Source organism: Pristis pectinata, chromosome 27 (genome assembly GCF_009764475.1).
Source record: "Pristis pectinata isolate sPriPec2 chromosome 27, sPriPec2.1.pri, whole genome shotgun sequence".
Lineage (NCBI taxonomy): Eukaryota > Metazoa > Chordata > Chondrichthyes > Rhinopristiformes > Pristidae > Pristis > Pristis pectinata.
Window position 1 is genome coordinate 24,260,878 of NC_067431.1, and position 27,258 is coordinate 24,288,135.

General features: G+C 38.6%; 1 protein-coding gene across 3 annotated transcripts in view; it reads right to left on the reverse strand.

Annotated features, from left to right (window-relative positions):
- The window catches only part of sik3 (SIK family kinase 3), a 244,102-nt gene that overhangs the window by 58,430 nt on the left and 158,414 nt on the right, over positions 1–27,258 (reverse strand). For all 3 annotated transcript variants that reach the window (XM_052039992.1, XM_052039991.1, XM_052039989.1), the window contains exons 5-6: positions 8,476–8,600; positions 7,579–7,702 (exon numbers count right to left, since the gene is read on the reverse strand). In XM_052039992.1, coding sequence (XP_051895952.1) covers positions 7,579–7,702; positions 8,476–8,600 — 249 coding nt within the window. The remainder of the gene's footprint in view (positions 1–7,578; positions 7,703–8,475; positions 8,601–27,258) is intronic.

The following is a 27,258-nucleotide window of genomic DNA, read 5'->3' on the forward strand; positions in this document are numbered from 1 at the left end:
AAATTCTAATGAGTAAAGAAAGTTGTAAATGAACATTGAACTGTCAATGGGAACAGGAAAGACATGTTGGATTAGAGTAACTGCACGAGTGAACCATAAACACCACTGCAGACTGGTTAAGGTAAAGAGCATGTTCTATGTGGTAATTTCTATGTAGTTCCATACAAGTGATCACTAAGACATTTGATGATAGTGCAGAAACAGGAGTGGCCACAGTCAATACATTAGCATGCAACTAAAATGATCAGTAAAGTAAAAGAATAAGAAGGATGCTGAAGCATCAGCAGTATGTGCATCTCAAGTCCTCACTGGGGCTCTGTACAATACAAAGAACCGTTTGCCATAGTTGTTAGTATTTCATTACCAATCATTGGACAAAAACATATTGGTCAACTGCATAATATTCAAAAGTACACAGAAGTAATCAATGGCATTAATCTAAGTCAACTACAAGCAACATAAATAAAGTTACAAAACTAGCAATTGCATTTCTTAATTAAGGCTGAATAGATGTTTAAGGCAACGAGAAAGGATCATTTAAGAGAAGATGGTTGGATACTAAATGAGATGGATGTTGAGCCAAGACTTTATGGGTACTAGAGTGGGAATCTAAGCTAATGCACAAAATACTTCAAGGAAAAAAAAAATCAGAAGTTCAAAGAAAGTGATGATGGAAAAGAAAAAGAAATCGCTTGTTGGGTACTTGATGACAGGGCAAGGGGAGGGAAGGAGCCTGAGGCTGGAACAGGGAACTCTGCATTAAAAGCTTCAACTTTAAAGCAAGACTGATGAAATTTGAATTATTTGGCCTTGAAAAGATTTGACAGATTTTCAGCTGTTTTTCCACAATTTTTTCTTTGACCATTAAACAGTGCAACTTCTAAACTGTTGGGCATAAAATGTTATCAAATAATACGTTGTTATGTGTATTCAGAACTGGTGGTTCACATTATTTTTTCCATAGAGAACTCCTGAAAGCAATAACGCACGCCTAAAGAGCCCTTCTCCAAACTTTCAAAATAGAGTTTTTACATTCGGTATCTGACACAGGATCTTAAGAAAGCAAACTGTACACAAAAGATCAATTTGAAACACTAGAATTGAGTCACAACAGTTGAACACGAGGGCACAGGTGCAAACAAAAGAGGCATGTATATTTTTGAATTAATATCAGGACATTCACAGAACATTTAACATGTAATTTCAAATGTGACAATGGAAGGAAAAAACTTTGGAATAATTTAAGATAGAAATTGTTGCTTTATTGGAAGTACTGAATTGTAGGGGCTTCCTGGATAAATGAGCTAATATGTGACAATTGTTCTCCCTCATCTGCAGATATTTTAAGACCTCCTGCGCATAAACAGATTTGTACAGGACGAAATAGGCAGTCTGAAAATCAGATGTACCAAAAGCAGCAGCATGAAAATTCTTGTCAGTGAGGTTGAGAGCATATAATTGCAGGAGAAAAAGGTGTCGGAAATGTAGAACAGAATATTGCTCAAGAGATGGAAAAGAAATACTAAATTAAACTGTAAAAAGTGACAAACAAGATAACAAAATACAGGCACGTATCACCAGAAGCCAAGGTTTGCTTACTACCTCGATAAAACACCTTAAGATCTAGAGGCATTAAAAGAAATGATATAAATATATCAGAAATAATATTTGACAGTAATGCATGTCGAGTTATACTGAGAAGTCAGCTCCATTTTAAAATACTGTCCACAACTTGCAAAACTCTGAAAACATTGAAGTTGGTGGATTTTCAAACACAAAAAAAATCTTCTGAATATTAGACAGTGCAGTTTCTAAGTAATTTTATACTAAATATTATTAAATGTTTCCAAATTTATTCATAACAGTTGTTTACATTATTTTATTCACGTACAACCCCTGAAAACAATGATGCATTTCCAAGGAGACTTCTCTGAACTTTCAAAAGATAGCTTTTATTTTGTATTTCTGATATCAGCAGCAGAATGGATTATTTGTAATAATACTATAGAATTAAAAGGTTACCAAGTCAACAAATGTAGAAATTTTATGGTAAATGATGATGTATGATAATCCTGTGAAACCTCATTGACTCCTTTTCCAACAGTCAGAACAATAATTGGAAGAGAAACATAAAGCAAAGTGTGCAGTAAATAAGTAAAAAAAAAAGGCATTACCAGGAAGTTTCCATCCAATTGAAATGCTATAGCAATAATAAAATCTACATTGTCAGTAAAATCAAAAGCATCAGAGCTCTACTCTGCAGTTATGGAAATCAGAGCAATTTTATCACCAACGGTATTGACAATGCAGACTTGTATCAGTCAACAGGGTACAGTGCCAAGCACCAGAAATAATTAATATCTGGAAGCAACTGTGGAGGTGTGAACCAACTGTTTAATTACTGAACCAGAGAAATATATTTAGATGAAGGCAAATGGGAACTCCTCGTTGCAAATCTGGAATTAAATTTACATCTCTGATTAAAATTGATGTTCAGATCAATGAAAAGACCAATCCTAACTGACCTAGATTTCCCTAACCACAAATGATTCCCTGGAAAAATCACTAATTAGTTTTCTTTACATGTTGCTCTTTAAAAATGTCCTACTTGACAATTTAATTATAAAAAAATTATTTTATTGAACATGAATAAAGATGTTTTCTAAGTTTTACCTAGACTTTTGTTTCTTTGTAAATCCAGCACCAACTCTAAAGCACTCTAATTCATGAAAAGTTAATAGAAATGAGCATAGAATATATTAAGTGTTATGCAATTAGCCTAGAATATCGGAGGAAATTTCTAATCTACCAAACACACAAACATTAATTGATGCTTGAAAAAATTTTCTAATGTTGAAAAAAAAACTGTAAATTTTGCTATATGGCAGACACTTTCAAAAATTCAAGAACTGGAAACTTCAGAAAATGTTATAACATAAACTGTACAGTGGAGTGGCCAGTACAATACCAACAACAGTAAACTGACTGAGAAGTAAACTGGAATTCCAATTGCTTTTCTTTCATTTAAACCCTCAGATCAGACAAAAAGTTTAATAACTGTCAGTCTTTAAATTATTCTTTATGGAACCTGGCAAATTTTAGGACTTGCAGAAATCCAGAACCTTTTTGTTCAGTATGACTCAGTAGAACACTCCGTACTTCTATGCCAATACTAATGATTTTATTATTGATATCAGAATTCTATATGGCACTTCTAGCAAAGAAAATTCTAACAGTTATAATAGCAAGAGACATTATAAAAAATGTCACAGGGATTGTAACGACATCTAAATAGAGATATAAATTATTGAACCCGGTGTACTCCAACAACCAGTTAGTACCTTTTTAAAGTATTTCTACCAATACTTTGAATTCCTTTACTAACATTATTCAATTTGACAATTAAATTATGAAATAACAATGACTTTATAAGTTGTTTGAGAGAAAAGCTCAAAGAAGAACAAGAATGTTTCTGTAATACTAAAAGGACACAACAGATCAGACAGGATGTCAAAATTAACTAAATCAGATAGATCAAAATAAATTACGGTGGCCAGGAAGGCAAAGTCTGCTTTCAAATAAAATTAAGAGCTACCCAACACCACAATAACTAATTCTACAATTGCTGTACTAATGCCAGTGTGCTAACCAATGTCAAATATAGCCAGTGACTTGTACACACTATTGCTTCCAATAGACTATGGAGACTATGACATAATAAGGGTGCTATCACAAAGAATGGAAACATTGCCTGGTAGATTAAGAACAATGGTCTATATATTTAGGCTAATTTATTGAATGCTGAATTAATACCCTATAGAATAATGTGTATTCAATACAAGTACGTATTTATAATTTAAATTAGGCGATTGTGACTGGGAGTAGTTACTCATGGAGTTTCATAGGGCTCAGTAATCAGTCTTTTGCTTGTTGTGATATATATCAATGATTTAGACTTGAATGTAGATGACAGAAAATAGCCCTTATTTTTGACAGTGGGGGGGGGGGGGATACTTTACACTACAGGAAGGTACAGTTTGGTCAGCCGGAAGAAAAGTGGTGAAAGGAAGTTAATCCAGAGAAGTGTGAGGTAATGCATTTGGGGAGGTGCAACAATGAAAGGAAATACACAATAAATGGGAGGATTTATTGTGCATTTCCTTGCCTTGTTGTACCAGAAAGATGTGAAGAACTGGGGAATTCATATCCACAGTTCCTTAAAAACAGCAGAGCAGATTAATAAGAGAATTAAAAAGCACACGGATGTTTTCCTTTATTAGACAAGGCATAGAACACAAGAGCAGAGAGGCTATAATAAAATTGCTTAACAGTAGTAATACCATGGCATGAATATGAGGTACAGTTCTGTACACAAGTATATATGTGAGATTCCAATGGATAGAGTAAAAAGAAAATTTGAGGATGTTGCCAGGACAGGAAAATTTCAGCTATGACAAAAGACTAAGTAGGCTGGGGTAGATCTTTGCAGCACTCTGAATTCAGTTTATATAATTTTACCATTTACAATCACACGTAACATCCGTAAAAGCACTAAAGGAAATTTTAAAACCAATAAATTATAAAATATTGCTAGCAACAATATTCACAGCTTAATTTTAAACACAAAATAGTGATATTCTGAGATGGTGTTTCTGCTATAACATGACTCCTTTTCTGAAAGTATTGACTACTGTAAATGGTTGTTCCACAAGCTCCAACAAACTTCTGGTGGTCAATTCTTTGCATGTGGACATAGAGAATGAAAGCCTATAGACTACCTGGTCAAGAACACCAGTACCATCAAACTTGTTCCTGCCTTCAATCCAATTAAATACCAATTTGAAATCCAAATCCACCTCTCTCTATCTCCATCTCTCTTTCTCATCAGCTTCCCATATTTCTGATGCGATGCTCTCATTCCTCTTTCCTCCAACCCCGAAAACATGTTTAACTCCCCCCACTGATATCTCATGTACAACTCTGCCCTCCCAAAATGTTTGTCCCATTCCCTTCTTCTCCCTGCCCTTTAACCACCCCCTTACCCTCCCCTATCTACATCTGAATCACCTCTGCACTGTTAGCTGCCTTCCCGTCCATCTAACAACCAGACTCTCTATCTTGCTGGCTGTGGCCAAGACGCCAATACAAGAACAGAACAAAGCAGTTCTCGCCATTAGACTTGCCAAGGTCTCCAGAAACTCTTTGGTTCTAACTTTCCTGGATGATAAACCACTTCCAAATTTCCAGGCTACTAAACTTTCATCTCTATTAAGACCAGACACTTTCCGCCCTGCTTGACCATCATTAACATGCAATAATCTTCTCTGTATCTGCTGAAATCCATTCCCTGGTAAAATGAAAGAAATAGGTGACTCAAGACGACTCAGATTAGTCTTGCCCTAGCTTATTTGAGAAATGCTGAGATTAGATATTTGGTTTTTCACTTTCTCAAATACAGGATAAGATTCCAAATATCTTTTCTGAAATCAATTTTGTGCCTTCTGAAAAAAATATGCATCTATAGGCTGCAACCAAGAGCTCAACATCCAGCAAGTTATGTAGATGTCACTTTAGGCCACACTTAAAATTCTGAAATGGAACACTGAATACAACTGCTGTAGTTGAAAATCATTGTCTATCTACCATGCAAATCAAATTGGTATTCAAAATGGAATGAACCTTTCTTACATCTCAAAATAATTAACAAATATAATGAATCAGATTTTGGTGTTTAATGCTGACAGCTCCAAATGGAATCACAGGCACTTAGCCACTTAAGTGTTTTAGGTTTGACACTACTGCACATGCATTGTCAAATGTAGAAGTTCTGACTTATTTTTAGATTCAGAATACTAAATCTATCAGATTACACTGCCACTGATCCAATAGCAAACTGCCATCTTGCTGAGGTTCCCCAACATTTGTACTAGGGAAACTGTCTATCAGCTCCTGTGCCAGATTACACTGAGACCCAACTGATTTCAATGGTGATTGTGGTGCTATGGACTAGGAGGCACAGGGTAGGGTTGCTTTCCTAAAAACATATTTAGCTTAATTATTTGTGTGCTTTACCATCTTTTTTAATTTGCTTTAATTATTTACTTCAATTTTTAATAGTTTAAATGTTTCTGAATGTTAGTAACATTTAAAACCTGTAAAATGATGCCAACAAGCCTCAGGTGCCAACTGTCAAAGCTTTTGGGGGACAGGACTTCCTTAGTGCATAGCCAAAGGTCCTGCTGTGGTTCAAAACCATGCTGCTGTCCAGGATGCTTTACGCCAGCAAGGTAAGACAATCATGAAGAAGGCACGCCAGTGGCTCTGCCTCATTAGGAGTGTGAGGAGATTTGGTATGTCACCAAAGACTCTTGCAAATTTCTACAGATGTACAGTGGAGAGCATGCTGACTGGTTGCATCACTGCCTGGTTGGAGGCGCCAATGTGCTGGATCAAGAGAGGCTGCAGAGGGTTGTAGACTCAGCCAGCTCCACCACGGGCACAACCCTCCCAGCTATCGAGGACATCTTCAAGAGGCGGTGCCTCAAGGCACCATCCAGGACATGCCCCCTTCATGTTATTACCCTCGGGGAGGAGGTACAGAAGCCTGAAGACTCAACATTTCAGGAACAGCTTCTTCCCCTCTACCATCAGATTTCTGAACGGTCCATTATTCCCTCTTTTGCTCTACTTATTTATTTTTGTAACATAGTAATTTTTACGTCTTTATGTCTTACACTGTATTGCTGCCGTAAAACAACACATTTCATGATATATGTCAGTGATCATGAACCTGATGCTGATTCTGTAAGCCTCCACATCTTGATGCGGTAAGGACAAGCATGTGAAGACCACAGGTGGTTATTCTGAGCAAATGATCAGGCCAGTAAGACCTGGTCCATCACATGATTAAATTTCCAACCCTGAGAATTATGAATACCATCCCCAACATTGTCAATAAATGCTGACAAGATTGAAGAAACCACTTAAACAATAAACTACAATGTCTACTTTTGAAATAGCATCATACATATTTGATTAAAATAATATTTTTAGATTTTTTTACCCTCAGCAAAGCAATTACCTTCACATTATGGAAATGTTAATAGCGAAAATTACCTCATATCAAAGCAACTTTCAAAATTCTCTAACATACAGAAGTGCCAGTTTAGTTAGTTAATAGTTAATATTTCCATCAAACATAAAGGCGGCACACTATTAGTAATATTCCACATCTTTAAACTGTAAAAGGCAAACATATCCTAAGAATCTACATCTACTCCTTGCATCTGCAGAAACTACAAAGGGATTTAGTTTAAAATCACACACACAAATGAAAACATACTGGCAATTGCTTCCTTATTATAGCTAAACAGGATAAAAGATTATATCAATTCCTAAATATGTTCAATCACAAAGGATGCTTTTTCAAAGTGTTATGTTAATAAAATCTCAGAATCAAGATGTATTAATCATATCCTCATGACTGGATTTACCCCTTAAAATTTGTAGCTCAGAATTCCATCAATATTTTAAGGCCCCATTTCTATTCACTGATTCATGCAAAATCACTTTTCTTACCTGTAGACATAAAGAATGGAATTCGAAATTTGCCACTTAGTACCCTGGCCCGCAAGTTCTGCAGTGTGTTGCCATCAAACGGTAGGGCTCCACACACCAGCACGTATAACACCACCCCCAAGCTCTGAAAGAAAAAATATATATAATGAGATGAATCGTATTACCACAACTCATACTTTGTATTTGACTATTTATTCTGTTCTTTCTTTCTCATCTGCCGCTAATATCTGGTGTGAACATGTAAAATAAAAATGCAGACTCCTCAACAACACTTTAATGAGTCTTACACCATCAACTCAGCTAGATGAACATCTCCATCTTCAGTAAGATGAAATTAGCTACATACTTCACATTTTTCAGGGAACTGCAAGCATAACAAAGAGGTTGAGATTACTGGGTTGAGTATGAAACTGATGGCATGACACATTTCTCTAAAAGTGCTACAAACATAGAATCAGCAAAACTTTTGTCATATATTCAGAAGAAAAGTTGTATTGCCTGTAATTTGATAATCTTACTTTCTTGTGTGAAATATAGAAGTTGTTTTATTTAATGCAGTGCTAAATGTGAAAAAGACAGTACCAGGGACAGCGGGAGAGGGTGGAGAAAAGTTTCTGAATGCAATGTATGAGAATACTGCAATCAACTTAAAAATTGATATTAATCACCTCAATTTGTCAGCAGTAGTGAGAAATACTTTTGCTCCTTGATTATACAGTAAAACAAAATTATCTTTCAATAGACAAACATTGAAATAATACATTAATTCATCAAGGAGTTAACGATAAAAGAATGCAGATTACATGAATAATTGGGACAAAGCAACTTATCAAAGAGCAAACTAAAAGATGTCAAAGACAGTATGTATGAAAAATAAAATTAGTCTTTAAAACTCACCCAAATATCCACTTTGGGGCCATCATATTCTTTTCCTTCAAATAGTTCAGGAGCTGCATACGGTGGACTCCCACACCATGTTTTCAGCAACTGTCCTGGTGTAAAGATGTTACTGAATCCAAAGTCTGAAACACAAATTAATTTAGTTTAGTGTGTCTAAGTAGTGTGGGTTACAGTGTATGTTATCTTTACACTTAAACGACACATTATTTTATATTAATCACTGATATTTGCGAAAATAGTTTTCTTTATTCATCTTTTGGGATACAAGATGTACTAGCAGGCCTAGCGTTTACTATTCATCCCTATATACACTCGAGAAGGTAGAGGTGAGTCCACTTCTTGAACTGAAGTTCTTCTGGTGAAACTATTTGCACAGTGCTGTTGGGTAGACAGATTCAGGCCCAGCAACAATGAAGGAATGGCAATATATTTCTAAGTGGAGTTAACGTGCAACTTGTAGAGGGATATACAGGGGGCACCATTCCCATATGCCTTACGCCCTTGTCTTCCTGATTGATGAGGGTGCGTGTACGAGAGGCTATGCCAGAGTATCCTAAGCAAGTGTCTGCAGTGCATTTTGTTGATAGTATATATTTTAGCCACAGTTTTCTGGTGGTGGAAGGAATGAGTGCCAAGCCAGTAGGCCATTTGTCCTGGATGGCACTGAGCTCCTTAAGCCAGATAAGTGGAGAGTATTCATCACATTCTTGATGTGCCCTGAGGATAGTGGAATGGAATTGTTGAGTCACATTGGTGTGTCACTCACTGTGGGATACCCAGCCTCTGACCTGTCCCTGTAGCCATAGTATTCACTTGGCTGGTCCAGCAGAGATTCTGGTTAAAGATAACATCTAGGATATTTATGATGGGGGACTTGGTGATGATAATGCCACTGAATTCCAAGGTAGTTAGACCCTCTCTCATAGGAGACAGTCGCTGATGGTACTCTTGTGATGCATGTATCTCTAGTCACATATTAGCTACCAAGCCTGAATATTGTGTACATCCTGCTGCATTTGGAAATGGACTGCTTCATTTACAAGGAGTTGGACATGCAATTGAAAAGTATTCAATCATCACCAAACATCCATACTTCTGACCTCACGATGGAAGGAAAGAGGGTGCTCTCAGGGTGAACATACGAGTTTGTTTCCACAGGGACTATGGGTTGGTCATTTTTACCAGGTATTTTGGTGAGGACAAGGTCAAGGAGGTTTATCGTTCAGTAGATGTATATCTCATGTTAGCTTGCTCACTATCCACCACAGATCTGATCTGGTAAGTATGTGTTTCAAGACTCTACCAACTCACTCAGTGGTGGTGATGATCAAAGTCCCTTATCCAGAGATTATTCTGTGCCCTGCTACTTTCAATGTTTCTTTTAAGTGTTCATCATAGAGGAGCACTGATTCATCAGATGAAGGAGGACAGAAGGCGGCAATCAGGATAAGCCATTATTCTGGTCTGCACATACATTCAGAAGGCTAATGAAAGCAGATTAAACCAATAATGAGCAGATCCAACAGGACATGACAATAAGCAAGAAGCACTCAACTACATTATAGAGGAAAAAGTGATATGCCTTGAACAGAACTGTTTCAATCAGCACTGTTATTTATCACACTGATTAAGTAAAAGCAATTACGGGACAAAAATCTGGAAGCTGAAATATGATGAGCTATGCCTATAAACTGCTGCATTTCAACAAACTAATGTAAGGGTAGCATTTCAATTGATATATACGTACAATGCATCACTTACTGAAGTTCAAAAATATTAATCAAGAAAGGTGACAAAGAACATTGCCAAGTGGAGATATCATGGCCTAGAAACAGTACCATGACTAAATATATTTGCTAAAATAGCACTACACAGGGTTCCGCAGGTATCTTATCAGGAGGCTCCCTAAGATTTTGTGCATGGCGAAATAGTTAAGAAAATGGGCATAAAAGTTTCTCCTCTGCAAACTCCTGTCAGAGTAGACTGGTGAATATCATGGAAGGAACGAATTGAGGATGGGAAGATAATTGGGACAGGGGGGGGGGGGGGGGGGGTGGGAGGGGTAAGGTGTGGAGGGGAAGAATGGGATCATTGCAGAGGAGGGAGAGACAGCCAGCATGTTGGAAGGTTAGGAAAGGATCAGGAAGGTCATGTAACAATGATCCTATTGTAGAGATGGTCAAACAAATAATACACCCTACAAGATTTGATCAGGGAGATATCAGATGATTGTTGGGGAGCTAGTGTCAAAGGAGCTGGGAAGATGATCAGGTAGGTTGGGGCCAAGAACATTGGCAAGGGGAGAAGGGTAAATAATCTCTCAGAAGATATAAGGTAAACACACACCTGGAAGAGATGGGCAACCATCAATCCCCATCAGCTGGCCGTATAAAGTTCAGCTCTTTAAATGAAAGTCAAAGCAAATTCCGACTCTTATTTGAAACTTACTTTGATTGGTTGTAGAGTGAGGTTATTGTTTGCAAGTCTCATCTGCCCAGTACAATTTCTTGCAAATGCACACCATTCGATGTCAATGTGCATGCCCAGCAGATCCTGTGCATATTGTACTGTTTGGGCAAATGACCTGCACCTAACTTCCAGAATGTGCTACTAGTGCACAATGCACACAATTGCTTTCTAAAAATACTTTATCATATAAAATCCTTGTACTGTGTGACAAAATTTCCAGGCCTTTGTTCTGTATCTGTTTCTCTTTGTTTTAAATTTAATCTTATTGAGTGGCATGGATTAGAAACAGATTCTTTGGATTGTGTAGCTGAAAATAAAGACCGTAATGGTTGCTCAGTTGTTATTAATAGGACAGTGAAAGATAAAATAGTTAGTCAGGAGCCAAGCAGCTAAAACAGTGGGTGAGAAGTCCCTCCTTTCTGTGTTCTTTTGAACAAAGCAAGCTGTCATCATGTGAACTTTGTTTGGTTTTATGCTATTATTTCTAAACCAAAATCTCTTCTGAGGAGGGTATTGTATTTTCCACTGCTCCATCATATTGGCTGCAATAAACTGTTCAGAGTGCCTTTACTAGAAATTAGTAACCACTTATCAGCTGATACTTAGAATGTTCTCACCCACACACTAATTGTATCAATGTACAGAGTACTGTAAACAAATGATCAGAATGACCAGACAAGCAAGAAAAACATCAATGGCAAAAATCTACATTACTTGATTGAACTTAACACCATGACTGCACGATTACATAATGCATTATTTGATGTACTCATATTCATAATAATACTCTAGTACCCTGCATAATGGAATTGAAGAGCTTATTCAGATGTCTCACTCAGTACCGTCAACTTTCTATTGCAACTCTACACTATCCATCACCAAAGAATGGCATACAATTAGGCATAGAAATCCATAAACAATTGCCAGAAAGAATACCTTTATCCATGGTCCAATGAAAGAAACTTATTCCAACATGTCCACTAATAGCTACAGATCACTACAATATACATACTCCTCGCTCCAGGGCATTGAGGATTTTAACCAACTGACAGATTCTGTTATCACCACGTTTTCTCTGTCACCACTCGAGCAAACTACCACTCAGTCAAACATGTACTACTGCTTCAAACAATTTAGTAAAATGGAGCAAAAGTCATCATTGAAACAAGTTTTCTATTCCAACAGTAAATGACAAGTGCTTTGCTGCATGTAACCACAGACCAACTGCTCTACAAAAAATATAATTCACTATGAGGAAATTAGTTAATAAAAGGCAAAGACTCGTGATACTTCCAAATAGAAAGAAAATACCCAAATTAAAAATTACAATTAATTTTTCACAATATTCCTTTTTGTTTTTGATAAATCCAGCACTGAAAAGCAAGCTGTAGTTGAACTGAATTACAATTAAAAGGGACACAAGAGACTGCAGATGCTGGAATTTGGAGCAAAAAACAAACTACTGGAAGAACTGAGGTCAGGCAGCATCTGTGGAGGCAAAGGGGTAGTTGACATTTTGGGTCAAGACCGTTCATTAGGTCTGAGAGCATAGAGGGGAGATAACCAGTATAAAGAGATGAGAGGGAGGGTTGAGACAGAGGTTGATAGGTGTTAGGTAGAACCAGGTGAGGTGGGGGATGATGGGCAGATGGAGAAGGGGTAGGGAAGAGTTTAGAGACAGAGGCTGGTGGGTAACAGGTGGAAAAAGATAAGGAAAAATATTGGGAAGATGGAGACAGGCGAGAAGAAGGGAGGACGAAGATAGAGACAGAGGCTGGAAGGTATTGTGGAACCAGATAGATAAGGGAGATGATGGGCAAATGAAACCAAATCAGGGAGGGGATTAGAAGAGTAGGCCAAAGGAGAAGAAAGACAGGTGAATAGGTGTGTGGATAATGGACAGATAGAGGTGTAGGGGAGGGCAACTGATTTAGGTAGCCTGGGGCGGGGGTGGTGTGGGGTGGGGGGGGGGGGAGGAACAAAGGGAAAGAGAACCTCGGTTGACCAGTAGGAGTGGGAAAGGAAGACAGGGAGTGTGGGTTACTTGAAATTGGAAAATTGAAAATTCAGTGCTTATATCATTGGGCTGTAGGCTATGCAAGTGAAATATGAGATGATGTTCTTTAAGTTTGTGTTTGGCCTTATCGTGGCAGTGGAGAAGGCCGAGGGCAGTGTGGGAATAGGAAGGGGAGTTGAAATGGCATGCAACCGGAACCCCAAGATGGCCATTGCAGACAGAATGAAGGTGCTCTGCAAAACAGTCACTGAGTCTATGCTTGGTCTTCCAATGTAGAGGAGACCACATCAAGAGCACCAATGCATTAGACGAGGTTAGAGGAGGTATACCAGAATCTCTGCCTCACCCAGAACAGTTGTTTAGGTCCCTGGATGGTGGTAAGGGAGGAGGATGGGAGGTGAATTACGATTAAGGTATTTTAAATCTCTTGGAGTAACAATTTTAGTGCAGGAACAACAATGTCAGAAGACATCAAAGTGGATTTGAATTTTATATGGTTGAGGTTTAAAATTGTAGTCATCATCCCATTCAAGCTGCTGAATTCAAAACTACTCACAGTTAAAGAAAAACTCCTCAAACAAATTCAGACAGAGCAATCAGGAGACTGTATTAAAAATTGCTCTGACATATAAACATTTCCAAGACTGTTGTTAATGCCACAATAAAATCACTAGAAAGCAAGTTTGAGCATCATCAGAAAGGACTTATTCTTAGCCAGCTTTAACACTGCACAGAAAACTCTAAAAAGACAACCTCACCAGCACTGTCTTACAGAAGTGTGAAGCACTTGATGACTTCTCAATAAAACTGAGCTAAATTACATTCCATTCTCCCACCAATCCAAACCTAATTTCAAAGAACCATTGAGTCAGTGATTTATTCTGTGATAGAGAAAAGCCTGGGACTCAACCTACTGTATTATAGTACTCCATGTTTCATCTCTTTTTCCTGATATTCAGTTTGAACTGAAGAAGATGGGGTAGTTCTCACTGAAACATTATCAGAAGGATCAAGAACCAGAGGGCATAGAATAAAGGTGTGTGGCAGAAGAACCAAAAATGACAAAAAGAACATTTGCAGCAGAATCTGAAATGCACAGCAGGAGGGGTAATGGAGTCAGATTCAATGGTGGTTTCTGAAAGGGAAATAATTAAGTACTCGAAAGGAAAAATTGCAGAGTTATGGGGAGAAGGCAGGGTAGTGAGACGAGCTGGATTGCTCTTGCATAGAATTGGCTCAATCCTGATGGACCAAATGGCCTTATGTGTCGTGATTTTTCTGCAATTCTGTGATATTTATTTAAGCTGAGCTCTCTTCTTTTATGATATGCTAACAAGCCAACTTGTAAGCTTGTTCTTGTCAAGTAATGTTAAAAAGTTACAGAGTCATACTATGGCACACTTGAATATATTTTCAGGCACTGACCAACTTGAAATCATGAAAACATGCAGAGTTCTTCCATAACAAAGATTGATGATATAGGACAAATTCATACGATGGCCACGATGCAACAGTGGATTCTTCCCCCCCCCACCCCCACCCCATCACTTAGAGCAATCCTAAATGACGATTCAAAAGCTCATAATTTGGGTTAAATTGCTGTCTTTATTCATTTTAATGAAAGGAAAAAGGAAGAATTAATCAGACATATTTTATTTTCCATGACAGTAATTATCAGGTCCATCATTATAATTTAACACACGCAGCAGCCTGTGCTTTGGTTGCTTGAAAACATTTAACATGTTGTATTTAAATATTAACTGGAAGCAATACATCAACAAAGATGTCCAATCTTTTGAAGTTGGGTGCTGGGGAGGGGAGGAGTGGTTGTGACTAGAAATGTGCCAGAACTGGTTAGCAAACCGCATATCTTCAGATAATAATGCAAGCCTATTGTACACTCAAAGAAACACAAACAAGGAAGTAAAACTCTAATGTCCTATCTTTCTCTACCTCAATTTTTTCCACTCTCAGCCTTTCTATCAAGTATGATTCTTCCAATTCATTTTTTTTTAATCTTTGCAGCTTCCTCCCAAGACCTTTTCCCCGTTTGATGAAGATCACAGACAAAGAGCACAGCAGCACTGCACTCTGATTCATCTGTTCACATGTCCTCGGACCAAAGAGGTCGCAGCAAAGGAGGGGCTTGGCTGTGACTGCCAACCCAATCAACAGAGAGATGTCATATCCAAATCTTATTGCCCCCCAGTTTTAGAACATAGAACAGTACTGCACAGTACGGGCCCTTCGGCCCACAATGTTGTGCCGACCTATATAAACCTACTCCACAATCAATCTAATCCTTCCCTCCTACACAGCCCATAACCCTTCATTTTTCTTACATCCACGTGCCTATCTAACAGTCTTTTAAATGTTCCTATTGTATCAGCCTCTGCCACCAACCCCAGCAGTGAGTTCCAGACATCCAACACTCTGTGTGTAAAATTACCTACTTCTGACATCTCCCCTAAACCCTGGGAAAAAGGTACTGGCTGTCCACTCTGTCTATGCCTCTCATAATCTTATACACCTCTATCGTCTCCTCTCATCCTTCATCGCTCCAAAGAGAAGAGCCCTAGTTCGCTCAACCTTTCTTCATAAGACGTGTTCTCTAATCCAGACAGCATCCTGGTAAATCTCCTCTGCACCCTCTCTAAAGCTTCCACATCCTTCCAATAATGAGGCAACCAGAAATGAACACATAATGTGGTCTAACCAGAGTTTTATTGAGCTGCAACATTACCTTGTGGCTCTTGAACTCAGTCCCCCGACTAATGAAGGCCAGCACACCTTACTCCTTAACCACCTAATCTATGGACTTAATCTATGAACTTGGACCCCAAGATTCACCATTCTACCTTCATCAATTTGTTTTGTCACATCCTTGAAAAACTCAATTAGGCTTGTGAGGCACAACCTGTCCCTCACAAAGTCATGCTGACTATCCCTAATAAGACTATGCTCTTCCAAATGCTCATAAATCCTGTCCCTAAGAATCTTTTCCAAAAGTTTGCCCACTACTGATGTAAGATCCACAGGTCTATAATTCCCAGGTTTATCCCTAGTACCTTTCTTGAACAACGGAACAACATTTGCCTTCCTCCAATCCTCTGGTACCACTCCTGTGACCAGGGAGGACGCAAATATCATTGTCAACACCCCAGCAATCTCTTCCCTCGCTTCCCATAGTAACCTGAGGTATATCCCGTCTAGCCCCGGGGACTTATCTATCTTAATGTTTTTCAGAAGCTCCAACACTACCTCTTTCTTAACCTCGACATGTTCCAGCACATTAGCTTGTTCTACACCAACGTCAAATTCATCAAAGTCCTTCGCCCTGGTGAACACTGAAGCATTAAGGACCTCCCCTACCTCCTCTGCCTCCAGGTAGATGTTTCCCCCTTTATCCCCGAGTGGTCCTCCTGTTCTTCCTCCTGTTCTTCACGCATGTATAGAGATCTTTGGGGGTTTCCTTAATCCTACTCGCCAAGGCTTTCTCATGCCCCTTCTAGCTCTCCTAAGTCCCTTCTTAAGCTTCTTCCTGGCTACCTTATAATTCTCAAGAGCCCTCCCTGATTTTTGCTTCCTAAACCTTAAGTATCTTACCTTCTTTCTCTTGACGAAATGTTCTACCTTTCTTGTTAACCATGGTCATTCCTTCACCCTACCATCCTTTCCCTGTCTCAGTGGAAAAAAACAATCCAGAACTCCATGCTAGTGGTCTCTAAACAACCTCCACATTTCTATTGTGCACTTCCCTGAGAACATCCATTCCCAATTTACACTCCCAATTTCTTGCCTAATACATTGTGATATTGAGTGACTAAAAATAAAAATTAACAAAACTTGTTGTTTCTTTCTCAGTTGTGTTTATTTATTTTTCCCCACAAGTTCTGTAAAAGCAAATTTTATTCTGTACTTCAAATTTTTGGGTAGTGATTTGTGAATTTCTTAAGGGTGAATCTCCGTAACCCAAACGGCCGGAATGCGGGGATTGCCTGCAGTGTTCCTCAACTCATTTTCACACTTGACTAATAATTAAACTGACACAAACTGCTCATCTTGCATTTAAGCAAGCTGACAAATCTGTCTCGTCTGTGATCATTTAACAGAATTTTCCAATTGAATTTGCACTATACACCAAACACATGTGTGACATGTGAGCTCTTACAGCTAACAGCATTAATGTTTCAAGCTAATTAACTGAACAGCCCACACAAATCCTTTGAGGACTACAGTACACAGCCTGAATAAAAATTAAATTTTATCAGCAGCATACTAGACAGGAATACAAATGTGATAAAATCAGGTCTGTTCCTGCAATTCCCAAGATGATCAGTTCTGGCATAAACTGCTAATGAAGGGAAGAAAATTAAAATGAAATGATGCCATCTTTGACCACTAGCACCTGACCAACACTGATACTGCAACATCCTTTTCCATAGATTAAATTGCACATATTTCCCTAATTACCTAATACTATAACCAATATTACAGATGTAAAGAAAATCACATCAACAGCAATTAATGGAAAACTGCAGAAGAGCTTTTGGTTAATCTGGTCTCCAAAGGTCAAAAATTCATGATTAGTTCTGGTCTTTGTAATAAAACATGCAAATTAAATGTATAATCATGATTCTTTCTGATTTTTGTGGAAAAGTCCATTAATGCACATCTCTGCAATTCATTACTCTAAACCAGGGATACAGTTGGTTTGGTTCGCAGGATCTGCTGTAAAAACAGACTAATCTTGATTTCTGGGATTGTGTGGGAAATGGCAAGCCCAAGGTGTGACCAATAGGGATGTCTGAGACCCCAGGAGTAGAGTCTCTGAGATGGTCAGACATTCTGAAAGCAGGACTAGGTCAGATAATCTAGCCCAATGCTGTAAAGGCCTAATAAGGTGGAATCTGCAATTTCTGCAGAGCCATATTAATTGTCTTTTCTTTCTGGTGCAACTTTGCACATATGGTAACATTAAACTAATTTCAAAGTACAAGGTTAAGGCATTGACACAGAAGTATTTCCACAACTTCAAGCAACACGATTTCATCTATATGACTGAATCCAGCCAGTGTTAACTTCAGTAACCAAACAGTCTTTGACCCGAAATATTAACTCTGTTTGTCTTTCCACAGATGCTGTCTGACCTGCTGAGGATTTTCAGCATTTTCTTTATTTCAGATTTCCAGCATCTGCAGTTTTAATGATTTCCACCAATTTGTAGTGATCACACATCAAATAGTCACAGAATCATACAGCATGGAATCAGGCTATTCAGCCCATCACATCCATGCTGACCAGTGGGGAACCCATCAAGATTAATCCTATCTACGAGTCCTTAGCCCACAGCTTTTCACGCCAAAGTGATTTGTGTTTGTTGCAACACTTCTTAAATGCTGTCAGTGCCTCTGCTTCTACCATTCTCTCAGACAGTGTATTCCAGGTACTCACCACTCTCTGGGTGGAAAAGGTCCCTCTCAGATCCCCTCTAAATCTCTTAATCCTTACCCTAAATCTATGCCCTCCAGTTTTATATATCTATGATATAGGGAATAATTTCCTGCAGTCTATCTATACCCCTGATAATTTTATGTACCTCAATCATGTCCCCTCTTAACCTCCTCCACCCCAGTACCCAGTCTCTCCTCATAACAGAAACTTTCCATCCCAAGCAATATCCTGCTGAATCTCCTCTGCACCCTCTCCAGCAGTATCACAACTTTCCTAATGTGTTCTGAATCATAGGACCCAACTTCATGAATGACTAGCTAAACCAACTTCTGCTGATTAAAGCCAGTCTACACCTAAAGTGGAACTGCCTTGTGAGTAGAAACGGCAGTGTAATTCATTCCAGAAGCACTTATAGCTTATTGGATGAAATGAGAAAACAGCAGTGAGTCTGACCAACCAGATTTTCCAATTCTCCACAGGAAGTCCTACTCGACAGGCTAAAGAAATGTGTCCTGTACCTTCAAGATCCAGGAGGCTCTCCCTGCACATGCTAACATAAAAGAGACATAAAAACGGAAAATACTGTAAACTCTCAAGAGGTCAGGCAGTAACTGTAAAAGACTAAACTGAGTTAATGCTTCAGTTTAAAGACCCTTCATCAAAACTCTTTCCCACTTCCCAGAGTCTTTGAACGAATTCTGATGAAGGATCTTTGAACTGAAATGTTAACTCTTTCTGGTTCCACAGGTGCTACCTGACTTGCTGAGTGTTTCCAGCATTTTCGTTTTTATTTCAGAATTTACAGTACTTTTTCTGATGGGAAAAGACAGGCATAAGTGAAGAGCACAGTCCCAAGGTCTGGATGCAAAGAAGGTCAACGATATCCACCTTGATTAGGATCAGTGAATTTTTTTTTTTCCAAATTTCATCTCACTCCAACTGTACCACTAGGCTCACACATTTATTAATGCACTGAACCACAAAAATCAGGACCTAATCTTCATCTGTTTCACCACATATACATAGCAATCTTAATCTCACACTGATATTTCACAACTTGCGCACATTTCCAGCTATTCAACCATGCTGGACAATATCCTAATCACCCATAATACACGTTACTCAACCTTGCAAGCTATAGTGATGCAGCACTGCCACTAGTAGCAACAAACAAGGAACAAACACAATCATAACACTTCAATGGAGAGAGGGCGCTGGCCATAACTGGTCTACAAAATCTGTGGCCAACTGTAGGATTGCAACCATTAACCATGTGCTGAGAGGCAATACTTTCCACATTCACTTCAGTCTCATCCAACAGTTTCTTCTATTTTACAAGATGTAAATGGTATAAGGATGCACTCGCTCTATCTCCTTCCACTACCATAACCCTATACTTGTGCCTTTCTCCTTGCAGCCAGCAAGAACTCCAATCTGCCCACAGACAGGATTGAACAGCAAGAAAGTGAAGATGAAGGCAACCCTTCACTTAAATTGGTTCACTGATATCAGCTTAGACATAGTCACACTACAAAATAACTTAAAGGCATAATCTAGATGTGGTGAAACATTCAGCATGGGTGGTGGAGGATGGGGTTGGGCAGGAGAAGGTACTTCAATGAAGCAGCCTGCAGAAGAACATTTATCAATACACATAATTCACTATTAAGGCTCAGCCTCCCATTGTCCACTCTGTCCAGTCCCCTCATCGTTTTATATACTTCTATCAAATGTCTCCTCAGCCTTCTCTTCTCCAATGGAAAGAGTACCAAACTCACTAATCTATGCTAGTAACTGCAGTCTTTTAGTGCAGGACATGTTTAGTACATTTTGGTTTGGTCCTTCTCTAATGCCTCCTGTCATGTAGCAGCCAGAATTACACTTAATCCTCCAGCTGAGGCCAGACCTGTATTTTGTAAAGAATCAGCATAACTTCGGCTGCTTTTACATTCTACGCCTCTATTGATAAAGCCCAGAATTGTGTTTGCCATGGCTTTCTGTTGTCAGTCTTCATACCCATGGGTCATCAATGCTTTTTTTTTGTGTCACGCGTTTCAATTTTGCTGATAAGCCTGTTGTGTGGCATCCTATCAAGTCTTCTAGGACTGCACATACTGTACACATCATTTGCATTACCCTCATCAACTCTCTCACCAAAAAATTCTATCAAGGAGCCAGGAGGGGGGTGGTGGAGTCCTGCTCCAACCTTACTCAGGACTGTGTATAATGGAAACCAATTCTTTCCAATATGGGAGTGGTAAACAGCACTATTTCAATACTTGCTAATCTAATCATCGTACATCACCTGATAACCAATGTCTCAGCTAATTTCAGCACAAGCTGAAGCCACACCTGAGGTCAGCAGTGGAAACTCAAATTCCTGCCACACAAGCTCAGACCGCTCTCATTATGGCACCAATATTAGTGTGGAAAGGGGCTTTGTGGGCATCTTGACACTTCAATCTGTTCACCAATGCTTTATTTGGAATGGTATGGCACTGCCCTGGGGAAAGTAGCAGTGGGTTTATGGAACAGAAACTTGGTGCCCTCTCATAGCATGACACCATTGGTGACTTTATCACTCCCACCGTGTCAATGCCCTTGCTATCACCCAGATTGTCCAAACTGCTGTTGCTCATGCTGAAATGGTACAGTATGAAGCCAGTCTTTCTAAGCCCAGAGCTGCCAGAGATCACCTTCCAAGGCCATGTACAGCCTCCACCAGTTTTCTACCAATCACGTATTGAGGCATGGATGCGCAGAGGACCGGCTATAAGGAAATGCACAGAGTATATATTTGTTTATTTTCTCAGGACAGGATGTATAAATGTGGTTTTAATGTTCCTTTGGTGTTTTTATTCCATTATTATGATCAAGTTAGTAATAGAAGGAAGATAAGATGGAAACAGTTCTGGAATGTGGAAATGAGAACGTGTTCATTTATAAGACTACATTAACTGGTCATTCTTGTGGTACTGGATGCATAATGGATCCCTTGTTGATAATGCTCGCATTAGCTCTACAATATGTGCTGTGTATTATTTTCAAGGTATTGCTTGGAATTCAACATTTTTTTTTAAGAAAGCATTTACTATATCGATTGGTTTTGGACAACAGTACTCTAAGGTCAGGGTATTCTCCTGATGTCGTTTGGAAGTGAGTTCCAGAATTTTGACTGTGGTATTGAACGGGCTCCTAACATTACCTCCTTCCCACCTTGCCATAACGTACCATCAACTTACTGTTGCTCCCCCTCCTGCTTCATAGTTGCTGGCAAGGGCTGATCCCATATAATTGCATGGTTGTGCGGTATAAAGCAGATCACAACAAATTTTGAGACACTTCAATCCTCAAGTTACTTCCATTGCACTTCTGCCCCGACCACTCAACCTCACTCCTGCATCCCCCCCATCCCACCTACTGTAGTGAAGAAACTTGTCCTAGATGTCTGCAACTTTTGCATTAGCAACTGTAAGTGAACATTTCCCTCTATCAAAGTGCCAGCTTTCCTCACATTCATCACAAAAAAAATTCAAAGCAATCAACCTAACCATACGCAGTCCCATTGTATGGCCTGCTCTTCTACCCAATGGTGGCACAATATTTTAATACATAATTTAGCCCTAATGCATCAGTTATTTTCTTTTAGTTAACCTGCTAAATCTGCATTTTACTCTATACAGTAGACAGAAAATATTTTCATCAACAGGGTAGATGCTTAACAGTTAAAAGTTATTCTGCCACAGCTACTGAATCTATGGACCCTTCACACGATAAGCAAACCAAACATCAATTTGCCCTCCAGAACTTGCATGCTATCTACTGCTCTTTCTTTCCCTTCCACTGATTTCCTCTGTTCCCCGCACTATTCATTTACAATAAACAACTGTGTCCTCTAATAAATGTCAACATTTACACAAGGTTCATTACACTAGGTAAAGCATGTCATGTGTGTGTGTAAGTGAGTCAACTATTCATCTTTCCAGTGTGCAAAGATCACACAATATTTAACTCCTTTAACTGGCCTACTGCCTTAAATATAATTTCATTGCCTACCTGCACTACACTTTGTCTGTAACTGTAACACCATAGTCTGCATTCTGTTATTACTTTTCCCTTACACTACCTGAATGTACTGATGTGATGAAATGGTCTGTACGGCTTGCATGCAAAACAGTTTTTCACCTCAGTACATGTGACAATAATAAACCAATTTACCAATTTAAAGCTTAATATTAAAAAGCTTCTAATGGTGATATTTCTTCCCAACAGAAGTGCTATAAAACCAACAACTAAATATAAAATTGTCATGTAATTTTAAAGGAGGGAATGTTTTGGTGCTGTGTAATTCCTTTGTCCAACTTTGCTACAAATATTAACTTACAAAAACATTTTCACAGATGTAATATATTTTTAAAATACTTATTTTTATTTTTTTCACAAGAACTGCAATCTCAAAATATATATGTTTATAATTGACAGTTCCAGCTTTAAAGACCTACTTCCAGAAAATGTTACATTCTGGAAATACTTGGCGGTATCTGTGAAGAGGGACAATCATAGCTGATGAGAGGTCAGATATTTGAAATGTTAACACTGATTCTCTTTTTTACAGATGCTGCTTTGACCTGCTGAAAATGTCCAGCAGTTTTGTGTTTCTGCAATTCAAAAAAATATAATTCATTATACAAAGCAATTTAAGCAGATAAAATCGGTGTAATGTTCAGCTGAAATCTAACAATAAATGCAGTATATCTTAAGGAGAAATGGCCCAGAAAAGCTTGCAATCTAGTTTCCCCTGTAACTAAATGCAAGACTCGTGTATTGAGAGAATACTACTGAAATTCTACATGAGGAAATACTGCCTTGTCCTGAACAACACAAACATCAGCAGCAACTGATTAAATTCTAGGCCTTTCTTATTAGCAAGCTATAGAATAACAATAAGAAGCACCCTCAAAACTAGATATCAGAAACAAAATGCATATTTTAAAAGTTGGAAAATGGGGTAAAACAAAAGTAGTACCAACATTTTTATTAGATTTTTAATCCAAAAATTAAGTTTTAAAGAGACCTCGTATTAATAAAATATCTTTCACAGATTACAAAAATAAATACAATCCCTATGTGAAATAGCAGGGAAAAGATATTTCATTTGCTTTTCTGCAGTCTAGCTAATCAAAAAAGGCAATCAATTTTCAATCTAAATTCAGCATTATTGCCATTGCTCCATATAGTAGTGACTGGGACACAATGTGCTCCAAAAGACCAAATTCATTATTTTAAAATGATGAAATAAAACAAAATATATGTTGCAAAATGTTTTTAAACAACATCCAATTGGCATTTAAATGAAATGCAATACATAGAGGTAAGATTATCCAACTGTATATTCAACCACAATTTTTCAAACAACAAGGAACTGGGGATATAAAATGTAAAAGGAGAGCAAGTTCAATTTCTTGAGTACTATTTTACAACAGACATGAACGAGCCATCCACATTACAACCCAAGTTTGGGAATGCCTATTTAAATTACCTGACTTGCCTTAAATTGTGCAAAATAAAAATTTTGACTGATATCATATTCCACTATAGCTATAAACTTTAAGGTTTTAAAAGATATTAAGTACACGATTTGAGTCACAAGAAAAACTAAGTACTCAAAATGATTATACTGAATGAATGCACACAAGAAACTCAGGAAGGACCAACAGTAAACATGAAAGTTGAGCAGTTTACAACTATAATATGTTTACATTCCTGAGTCCATTTCCCTAAATAAATGGTTTAATTTTTATATTATGTAATACCAACAGGCCCAATGTTTATTCAATGCAGACTAGAGACTTGTTAATTGAAAAGCTCTGCAGTCTTATTTGCAAACTTCATGATTATGAACAATATGAACCATACAACTTCTATTTAAATCAATGTCACTTTCATTGATTTTAAAATTACAAAGACCTCACAAGGTTCTCAGATAATCTTGGCAGTCCAGGAATATAGGCTTACATATATAACACATGAATGTACTCTGAGTTCTGAAGGACTTAACATTTTTGGTGAGTCTTGCACATAGATAAGGTGGAAATAAATGAAGACAAAATAGAATGTGAATAATGGAATCTGGAACAGAAAACAGAATACTGGAAGAACTGAGCCGTGAAGCAACATCTGTGAGGACAAAAGCTGCAAGTCAGCGTTTCGGGTCCAGACCCTGCATCAAGACTGAGAGGGAAGAGGTAAAGTTGCCAGTACAGGGCAGGGGTGCGGGATGGAGGGGGATAGAGCCTGGGTAGATGATAGGTGGAACCATATGGGGAGGGGATGATGGGGTGATGGACGGAGGCTGGTAGGTAATTAGGTGGAACCAGATGGGGAGGGGATTTTGGGTAGATGGAACCACCGGAAGGAGAGGTGGGTGACATACAAAGGGAAAAGAAAAATAGGCGAATAGGTGAGTGTCTGTGGGAGGAAAACACCAGGGGTGTCAGTTATCTGAAATTGGGAAATTCAGTGTTCACAACACTGGGTTGTAAGCTACCCAAGCAGAATATAACATACTGTTCTTCCAATTTGTGCTTGTCCTCTCTGCAGCAATGAAGACAGAGGACAGACAGGTCAGTGTCTGAGTGAGAAGGAGAGTTAAAAGAGAAAAAGTAACTGTAAGCTTAAGATGGCCGGAGTGAACAGAGTGCAGGTGCTCTACAAAACAGTCACCTAGTCTATGTTTGGTTTCACCAACACAGAGGAGGCCACACTGTGAGCACCAAATGCAGTACACCAGATTGGAAGAGGTACAGGTGAACTTCTGCCTCACCTAGAAGAGCTATTTAGGTCCCTGAATGGTGGTGAAGGAAGAGGTGAAGGGACAAGAGTTAGACCCCCTATGGTTGCAGTGCAAATGTACCAGGGGACTGGGAGAGGTGCATGGGAAGGGACGAGTGGACCAGGGAGTCCCGAAGAGAACAGTCCCTGCAGAAAGCAGAAAGTTAGGGGGCTGGGGTGGGGAGGAGAAGATGTGACTGGTGGTGAGGTCATGTTCGAGCTGGCAGAAATGGCAGAGGATGATGTGTTGGATGCAGAGACTGGTGGGGTGAAAGGCGAGGATAAGTTAGGTCAAAATAAATATTCTAAGGATGAAACAACATAGAACACAATAAAATATGAGTACGCCTCCTGGCCCTAACGAGCCTTCTCTGCCATTCAGTATGATCATGGCTAATCTGCCCCAAACCTCTTCTGTGCCAGTTCAACATTGTCCTCAATTCCCTGATCTATCAAAAAGTTATCTACCTCCTCTTTAAATATGTCCATTGTTCTAGCCTCCACAATCCTCTGGGGAAGAGAATTCCTGAGATTTGCCATCCTCTGAGAGAAGAAATCCCTATCCACTTCAGTTTTAAATGACTTCTCCTCATCCTGTTACTGTGTTCCCTCCTTTGGGACCCTCTCACTAATGGAGAAAAAAACTACCATCGTGCTCACTTAAGATTTTAAATGTTTGAATAATATCACCCTTCCTTCTTCTGAACTACAAAGAATATGGGCCTAACTTTTTTTAGCCATTCATGATAGGACAACCCTCTCAAGCCCAGAAGAAATTCTTAAATAAGGGGACCAAAATAGTGAGTCCCCACCGACCAGTGACTACCCATTTTACACAAAATTACATGAATCCCATTTTTTATTCTCCCCACATTCTCTTCAACCACCTCCACCCACCCCCCAATTCAACCACTCACTGACACACATGGGACAACATTTTTCTTGTGAGTGCTGCTTATATGATGTTATGTGCCTGTGATGCTGTAAGTTTTTCATGGCCTGTGATGCAAGTAAGTTTTTCATGGCACCAGTGCATACATGTACTTGTGCATATGACAATAAACTCAACTTGACTTGTTTCTCTTCTGATTCAGGGAATGCATTCTGATCTTTTCAAGAATGGATGAAGCTCAAGCATCAAAAGCAAAAAATAATTTCACAAAAGTTATTGCAAATTCATTAGGTAGTTTATTTAGGACCATGATATATTCATACATCTTATAAAATAAAAAGTAAATCAAAACTTAATTTATTTTACTGATACCTTCGGGAAATCTTTGATGCTCTATTATTCAAAGAAGACAATAATATGAAGGCATTTTGCTGATGTCATCAAAGGAACATGAAATTAAACCTTGAGCACAAAGAAAGCAAATTTTTGTCACCAGACAGATCTAACCATGAACAAAATAGAAAGGGAAATACAAAATTCTGATTTATAGGCATTACAGCAGCAATTATGGGATGATTCAGGGTTTATGGAAAATAAAATTCTCTGTACACTGCAACTACTTTTAGAACAGAGGGATGTTATCAAGTTTCCTTTTACTTGCTCCAATGAATGTAATTACTCATAACTGGAGGCATGTAGGTAGGAACATATCTCAATCTCCTGAGCCTAATACACCAGCTTGAATTTAAAGTGCATCTGGATTTATATGCAACATTTTCCATGAAAAATAAAACAGCTTGGTCTTTTAAGAGAAACATGCCAAGAAATAGACACAAGATTTATAATTCAGGAAAGTTCCAGTGTCGGACGATTTCAAGAAAGATGAAAATGAAGTTTAAAACGTACTCTACCAGTCATCCAATCTACCATAATGGCAACTACCAAAATGTAAAACTGATCCAGATGTTGTAGATACTAATTTCAGTGCATGCCATTGTCACATACACAATCCTGCCAGCAGAATTTACACTTTTCCTCTCATAAGAGCAAAGCTGCATTCAGCGATTAGGAACGCAGGATAGATGGAATGGTACGGGGGGGGGCGGGGGGTACTGAT